Below are 8,945 nucleotides of genomic sequence, written 5' to 3'. Positions count from 1 at the left end.
TGAGGGCCACGACCACCTGAGGCACCGTGGGATGCCTGGAGTGCTGAATGAAACGGCCTGGGAGGATGGCCTCTACCAAAAGTACTCATGCCTCTAGATGAGGCACCGCTGAACTCACCGGAATGACGAGGCCTCTTGTTAGAGCCCTGACTTCCCTAAGTAAGAACCATCTCGACTCGTCTGGCGACATTAGCAGCCGCCTAAAAAGAAATCTCACTCCCAGTCTCCTTAACCATCTGCAATCTGATAGGCTGAGCAAGTCCATCAATAAACCTCCTCACCATCTCTCTCTCGGTGGGAAGTAGAAGAATGGCATGACGGGCCAAATCCACAAAACGGTTCTTATACTGAGTAACAGTCATACAGCCCTGCTTGAGACGCTCAAACTGACGGCGACGCTCCTCTCTCAATTTGATAGGCAGAAACTTCTCTATGAAGAGCTAAGAGAACTGGTCCCAAGTAAGAGAAGGCGACCCAGCTGGTCTGGTCAACAAGTAATCTCTCCACCATTTCTTGGCGGAACCAGTCATCTGAAATGCAGCAAAATCGACCCCATTGTTCTCCACCATACCCATGTTCCATAGAACCTCGTGACAACTGTCAAGATACTCCTGAGGGTCCTCTGAAGGAGCATCACTGAAGTGAACAGGAAAGAGCTTGGTAAACCTGTCCAATCTCCATAGAGCCTCAGAAGACATAGCTGACCCATCTCTACCTGTGCCGCAATAAGCGGCTGAACTAATCTAATTGGCTGGGCTACTGGTGCCATGGGAAATGCGCCAGTCTGGGTCACACTCTCCATAAGGCCCACCAAACGGACCAAGGCGTCCTGAAGTACTGGGGGTAGCAATGAACCCCTCCGGAACCTGAGCTGGTCCGACAGGAACAGTCTGGGCTGAAACCTCCTCGTCAATCTCTATCTGAGGCTCCACTGCTGGGGCTGCTGCTCGGGCCCTAGGCTGAGCCCTACCCCTGCTTCGACCTCTACCCTGCGTAGGAGCTGTCACTGGAGGCTCTGGCTGCTGCTCAGCTGAGGAAGCGGTACATTTTTTCTCCATATGCGAGAGAATAAGAGTAGAAAAATTCAATCAGTATTGAGAAAGCAAAATCGCACGACAGAGAAGAATAGAAGTGAAAGTTGTTCTTAAACTTTATAGCCTCTGGAAGATAAGCACAGACGTCTCCGCACCTATCCTCCAGACTCTACTAAGCTAGCTCGTGAATCGTGAGACCTAGGCAACCTAGTGCTCTGATACCAACAGTCACGACCCGAAATTTCCCACCGACGGGACCGTGATGGCGCTTAACATTTCACTTGCCAAGCAAGCCAATGTCAGAGAGTCATTAAACCAATTCCTTATTTTCATTCATTAAGTAACAATAATTAACTAAAATAAAATATAATAAGTGCGAATTATCATAAAAACTGTATTAATTACTACCAACCGGATCTGGAGTCACAATTCACGAGCATTCTAAAATTTACTACAAGTAATAGTCTGAAAGAAATACAACTGTCTGAATAAAAGAAACAGTAGAACAGAAATGATAGACGGGGACTTCAAGGTCTGTGAACGCCGACAGACCTACCTTGAGTCTCCGGATAAGGGACCAATAGCAAGATCTCGATCAACCCGAGCCGGTATCAAAATCTGCACAGAAAGTGCAGAGTGCAACATCAGTACAACCGACCCCATGTACTGGTAAGTGTCGAGCCTAACCTTGACGAAGTAGTGACGAGGCTAAGGCAAGGCACCTACAATCAACCTGTACAATTTAACAGTGTATACGCAAATAACAGGAATGAAGAACTAAACAGAAAATGTCGGGAGGGGAAACATACTGAGGGGAATACAAGATAAAGAACTACAACAAAATGATCACCGGAGCAGTCCATATACCATGAATCAACAGGAATAGTGAACACAGTAAAGAAAAATGCATGGCATCACCCTTCGTGCTTTTACTCTCAATCTCACCATAAAATTAATAGAAACGACACGACATCACCCTTCGTGCTTTTACTCTCATATCATGGAATGGCATCACCCTTCGTGCATTAAAACTCATAATACGGCAGGGCATCACCTTCGTGCATTAACACTCACAATATGGCACGGAATCACCCTTCGTGCATTAACTCTCACAATATGGCACGACATCACCCTTCGTGCATTAACACTCACAATATGGCACGACATCACCCTTCGTGCATTAACACTCTCCCTTACCATAATGCAATGCATAAATAACAACAGGGATATAGAATAACTAGTACAAACCTTACTTCAACATTTGGTTCCATAATTTCAATCTCAACTTGAAATAAAAACTCAATTATCACCAGAAAATTCCGTAAACATGATAAGAACGATAATTTGAACAACACTAGTATAACACGTAGCAATTTGGCATAGGAATGAGACAATATCAGAAAAACAGAGAAACATGAAAAAAACAGGTAAATTGGCGGCGCATAGGTACACGTCACCTCACAAATACGCCGCTCACATGAATTTCAATTAGCAAATAATCTAAGGTTCCTAATTCCCTCAAGTCAGAGTTAGACACAACACTTACCTCGCTCCGAAGGCCACTTAATTCTCAATCACAACTTTTCCTTTGGAATTCACCTCCAAACCACTCGTATCTATTCAAAAATGACTCAATAATATCAAATATTGCTAAAGAAATCAATTATATTGCTTAAATTAAATTTTTTGATTTTTCCTTCAAAAGTCGAAAAATCGACCCCGGGCCCGCATGGTCAAAAACCGAGGTTCGGACCAAAACCTTTTTACCCATTCACCCCCGATCCCGAATATGTAATTAGTTTTGGAATCCGACTTCAAATTGAGGTCTAAATCCCCAAATTCCCGAAATCCCTATTTTCTACCCTAACCCCTAATTCTACCATAAAAACTCTAGAGTTTTGGTTAATAATTCAAGGAATGTAATGGGTAATTAAAAGAAAATGGTTAGAATCACTTACCAATACTTTGGGGAAGAAAATGGCTCTTGAAAATCGCCTCTACCCGTTTGGTTCTTGAAAAATGTTGAAGAAATGGCTTAAACCCGTGTTTGATTCTGTTTTATGCACTGGGCGACAGTGTGCATCGCGTTCGCGAGGCCACTGTCGCGTTCACGAAGGGTACTGGCTGCCAAGCCTTCGCATTCGCGAGACCCAGATCGCGTTCGCAATGGCTACGCCCCTCTGGCCTTCGCGTTCGCGTGACGTTGCTCGCGTTCGCGATGAAGGAACGACCAACCCTCCCCCAGGTCGCCAAGTGCTTCGCGTTCGCGTTGAGCCGGTCGCGTTCGCGAAGGGTAAATCCCCCATCACTTCGCGTTTGCGAGTAGACCTTCGCGTTCTCGAAGAAGAAGTGTCAGCCTCATCAGATTACTCTTCGCGTTCGCGAGAGGATCTTTGCGAACGCGAAGAAGGATTTGACAGACACCAGAATCTGCAGAAAATCAGATTTTTTCCTAGGTCCAAAACATCTCGTGGCCTATCCGAAACTCACCCGAGCCCTCGGGGCTCCAAACTAAACATGCACACAAGTCAAAAAACATCATACGAACTTGCTCGCGCGATCAAATTGCCAAAACACCTAGAAGTTTAAATATAGCACCAATTAAAATGAAATTTTCAAGAGCACTTTAAAATCCATAACTTCTCAACTGGACGGTCGAATCATGTCAAATCAACTCCGTTTCTCACCAAATTTCGCAGACAAGTCTTAAATATCATAATGAGACTATACTCGGCTCCGGAACCAAAATACGGACCCGATACTAAAAATGCCAACTATCAATCAATTCTTAAAAACAAATAATTTTCAAACTTTTAATTTTCATCAAAAATTCATATCTTGAGCTAGGGACCTTCGAATTTGATTCCGGGCATACACCCAGGTCTCATAATTCGATACGGACCTACCGAGACCGTCAAAGCATGGATCAGGGCCCGTTTACCAAAAATGTTGACCGAAGTCAACTAAAATCAACTTTTAAGGCAAAAATTCTTATTTTCATTAGTTTTCAACATAAAACTTTTCGGAAACCTGTCCGGGCTACGCACGAAAATCGAGGAGGGTAAAATGAGATTTTTAAGGCTTAAGAGTGCAGATTCGAGTTCTAAAACATAAGATGACTTTTTGGGTCATCATATGTTCATCTTTAATGATGGTTATATCTATTAGATAGTGGAGTATATTTTCTTTGTTAGTCAGTCATTCATTTATTGATTAGTCATGATTGCTGACTTTTGGCTCCATAGCATTGTTTTGTGCCACTGCATGTGTTAACTATGCAAAATTAGTTCTTTCCAAATCTTATTTGCTGAGTATCTACCATCCATCTTCAAATGTTGTTTGTATGTACATTGTTGTGCACGATGTACATTGTTGTGCACGTGAAATCGCGGTAGTCCCTTTGATGGAACCTGTGTTGGAGTTTGCTGCCCGAAGGAGCTAAGATCAGCCCTTTTCTGAAGATTGTTGACATGCTGACCTTAGGAATTGTTGATGGATTATTCTGATAAGTAGCATGCTTCATGAGTTGTTAAGAGTTTTATGCTGCATGTCATACATTAATTGGTTATAGCCTCTATTGAAAACAAGTAAATGTACCCTTTATTTCAGACGAGTATGCCGTAGTTTGGTTTATGTTTTTGGTATAAATCATTACCTTAGGGGGGAAAACTCCGTCAGCTCATTATAACTTGGAACCAGCTTAAATGTCTATTAACCAAAATAAAGCTTAATATTTATAATTATAGTATGCAGGTGTGCTGCTAAATGTTAATGTTTTTACTTTGCTCACCCACGAAGTAACAATTACTGTACTATAGTTACTAATTCTTTTAGCTGCATTTTAATAGATTTTCAAGCTTCTGTAAATTTTGGCACCAGCATACCTATTTTTATTACTAGTATGAGTACTTCTTAGAATGTATTTAGTTTTTTCTATTTGATTTTGATATGTGATGTACTAGCTGTGCAATTTAACTGATTTTGAATAGTGAAGTAAAGTTCAAATGGCACTGAAGAATTCTTAGAATCATGTAGATTTCTGCTTCCTTTTAGTTTGCACTGTTTCTTTTCTGAAACTTCACATGACAACAGTCAACTCGATAAAAGACTTGTTTAACTTGCACATTGGAGATTCAGTCTTCCTTGGGGTTTTAGTAGAAATTCTTTTCTGATGTGGATTATTCCGATAAGTAATATGCTTCATGAGTTGTTAAGTTTTTTTATCTTACATCTCATACTTTCATTGGTTATAGCCTCTATCTGAAAGAAGTAATGTACTCTTTGTTACAGACTAGTATCCCAAAGGTTGATTTAAGTTTACAGTAGAAATCTTTACTTTAGGGGGAAACTCCGTTAGTTCATTCTAAGTTTTTTTCTAAATCTGAATGTTGATGTTCTTTGCATCTAGAAGAAAGAGAGACGAAGATGACTAAAATGACACTAGAGGGTGTAATATGGAGGAGACCCTTCACAAACTGCATATATAGTGCTAGAAGAAATGATATTTTAACATTTAAGCTTGAGAAAAGAAGTTTCAGTGCATTCTTATATGAGTTTTTAATTGCTTTTAACAATGCTGAGTCACTTGATAGGTAAGTGGTCAAAAAGAACTCAAAGAGGTTTTAAGAAGAGATATCGATGTTCGTGATCTTGCCGCTGAAATGAAATCCTTGGGAGTTGGGGGTCTAGGGAATGAACTCAACCATATCTTCTCCATGCTAGTTGTCCCTCGCTTTATACCACGTGCCATCACAAGAGAGTAAGTTTTTTAATTTGTTCTCCATTTTAATGTAAACTTGTCTGTTGTAACAAAATTTTTGTGTTTTTCTAATGTAGGATTCGCTTCAAAAACAAACAAGGTTTAATCCTTCATGGGCCACCTGGAACGGGAAAAACCTCGATAGCACGAGCCATTGCGAAAATTCTCAATGGAAAATTACAGGTTTGTGAATGCTTTTATTTCAGGAAAATTATTTCTTCTTTAAATCAGTTGCTTTCTTTAAAGCCTTTGACTTTGTTTTCAGGTTGTCAGAGGACCCGAAATATTTAGTCAACTTACAGGATCAAGTGAGGCCAAGATAAGGGAGGTGTTTTATTCAGCCATTAATGATCTTGAAGCAAAAGGTAAGTATTTTAGTCTGCTTTAGATTAGTTTGTAGTTTTTGTCATGTACAGGAGAAATAGTAGCTAGGAAATCAAGATTAGTTAGTTGTTAGTGAAATTAGTTGAGAAATCAGTCTAAACACCAGTCTATAAAATAATTCGAGCCACATTAATGAAGGACCACACTAGAGAAGGAAATCAAACTTAACGGTGTAACACTATTGGTTTTTGGTTGACCTCTTGCCCAAATGATACAATGAAAAGAAGTCTGCTGTCAAATTTAGAAATGATTGTTGATTGGGGATATGCCGATGAGAGTTTTTATCCTTTGGGGATACCAAGCCTGGATGTTGCTCAAAGCATAAGGTTAATCAGTTCTCTGCTAAATGCAGTGCATGATGAAGATTTGTGTCTCTGGATATTTGATAGACTCATAGTCCATGGAAGTTTACATGAATGTCTTTCCTCCTGTCAAGCAAATGTTTCTCTGTTGCTTATGGTTCTAAAAGGGGAAATACAAAACCAATTTTGATCTTTGATCCCGGAGGTAATATAATCGAGGTGTCCGCTCGCAGCTCTATCCTGTCTAAGGACTCAATTCTTTCCTTCATAGTAAGTGTGTGCTCTCAGTTGGGATAATCAGGTTGCTCTGGTTCTGAATGTGGATATCACAATTTCCAGCATGTTTGAGTGTTTTTATTCTGTCTTTTCCACTGGTTACGAAGTTGAAGCTACCAATATGGTGTTTGATCTACTGAATCAAGTGAAAGAGTTGTTTCAGCAAATGAAAGTGACTGCAACATTGACCTTGAGGACAAGGCAGTTTTCAAGCAGTGGGGAATGTCATGTACAGGAGAAATAGTAATTAGGAAATCAAGATTAGTTAGTTGTTAGTGAAATTAGTTGGGAAATCAGTTTAAACACCAGCCTATAAATAATTCGAGCCACATAAGTAAAGGACCAAGAATGAAAATATGAAAAATTCCCCTTTCTCTCAATCTTTCCTATCCTAATTCTCTCCCTTCTCTCTGTGGCTATATCTCCCTTCCCTTCTCTCTCGGTCTCTTTCCTTCTCTCTTCTCTTCCTAATCCAATTCTTTATCATTTAAGAATTAAGATGTGCTTATAGATATCAATGGAGTTCGTTCTAGTTCTTAGTTACTGATTGTAATCATTGAGTTGTACATTACAGTTTTTGATTCAAAATCCGATCACCTTTATCATCGACTCTCTATATGACGCTTTTTTTTTGTTTAGGTGAGGAGAGTCCTCTGCATGTGATAGTTTTTGACGAGTTAGATTCCATTTCAAGGCAAAGAGGAACTAATCCATTTAACACCACGGGTGATCGGATTGTGAACCAGCTTCTCACTATGGTGGGCCTCAAACACTCTAGTCTCTCTATGCATTCGTTTTTCTTAATCTAAGCTCTCTATATTATGCCTAATTATTAATTTCTTGCTAGATTGATGGATACACTAGCTTAAGCAATATATTGCTAATTGGGACGACGAACAGGATAGATTTAATTGACACTGCATTGACGAGGTATACTTTTTATTTCCTTATCATGATCCAATACTTAGCCCTCTACTATCCTCTATATCAATAAACTTTAGTTAATTTTAACATAATATGATTTGATTTTAGGCCGGGTAGAGTCGAGTTACATCTGAAAATTGGTCTTCCCGATGAAGCGGGACGACTGGAGATTCTGAGGATTAATGTTAAGAGACTTCAATGGAGGGGGATGATAGATCCACATCTGGAACTCCAGAAGATAGGTTAGTTTAATACTACCTCCGTTTCAATTTAAATAATATACTTTCCTTATTAGTCTATTCCAAAAAGAATGACATATTTTACCCACTTTACTCTTAATAAAAAACTTTTATAGCATTCAGTTAAAAAATAAATAGCCACACAAATGTCATGATCCCACCAAACTTTTGCCCCTTAAACTTTTAGGATCACATGTTTCAAAAGTCTTGTTTTGTTTTTTTCTTAAACTCCGTACTCAGTCAAACTACCTCATCTAATTTGAAACGGAGGGAGTAATATTTTGTATCTTAAGATATTGTGCTCTAAGAAAATAAGTTTTCAGGGAGTAAATACATGTTCAATATGCAGTTACAGATACAGAAGGATTTAGCGGAGCTGATCTCGAGGCATTAATTCAGACTGCATACTGCAATGCGATGGATCGTCATGTGAAATCGGATATATCCAAAACCGATTGGGCAGCTATTATAGTTGTGGCGCCGGATATTTATAGGGCAGTTGTTGCTCTCAGAACTGCAAAGGTAAAATTTAAACTTCTATTCTGTTTGAAAGAGTTATATTGGTACTTTACTATTATAAGACTTCTAAAATATGTTCTCTCTGCTCAATATGTTTTTGCAGGACTGTAGTGCTAAGGGCTGAAAATACAGTCATTCACCAAAGTTAGAGGCCTTGCAGTACTCTTATCATGTTTTCATCTTACAGTTCTTTTGGATTTTAGATTTCAAGTTTTAAGTTTCAATAGTTCACAGACTTATTATGTTTTAAGTTTAGATTACTGAAACATTTTTGTGCTGCTACTCAAGTTTAGATTACTGAAATATTTCACGACTTCATTATGGTGAGACACAAGTATATCTGTATTTCCGGGTTGCGAGTATATCTTTTGTGTGTTTGTGTTACTGCTAGATATCTATTTCTTCTTTACTGATATCGACTGTTCAAGCTTGTTTGACAGCTGATACTACTAACTATAAAAGTCCTTGGTAAAGAAAATTTTCGAAATTAATATTGAATTTGACTAGC

At 39.2% G+C, this 8,945-nt stretch overlaps 1 protein-coding gene across 1 annotated transcript; it reads left to right on the top strand.

Annotated features, from left to right (window-relative positions):
* Window positions 1-4,781: 4,781 nt before the first annotated feature.
* On the top strand, window positions 4,782-8,745 carry LOC107794928 (vesicle-fusing ATPase-like). Its single transcript, XM_016617488.2, has 9 exons — window positions 4,782-4,787; window positions 5,627-5,793; window positions 5,871-5,976; window positions 6,059-6,158; window positions 7,395-7,513; window positions 7,603-7,685; window positions 7,788-7,921; window positions 8,268-8,440; window positions 8,541-8,745. The coding sequence occupies exons 1-9, from the start codon at window positions 4,782-4,784 to the stop codon at window positions 8,559-8,561; spliced, it is 909 nt and encodes a 302-aa protein (XP_016472974.2). The 3' UTR covers window positions 8,562-8,745.
* Window positions 8,746-8,945: the final 200 nt, after the last annotated feature.

Source organism: Nicotiana tabacum, chromosome 12 (genome assembly GCF_000715075.1).
Source record: "Nicotiana tabacum cultivar K326 chromosome 12, ASM71507v2, whole genome shotgun sequence".
Lineage (NCBI taxonomy): Eukaryota > Viridiplantae > Streptophyta > Magnoliopsida > Solanales > Solanaceae > Nicotiana > Nicotiana tabacum.
This window is presented reverse-complemented; position numbering and strand designations above follow the sequence as displayed.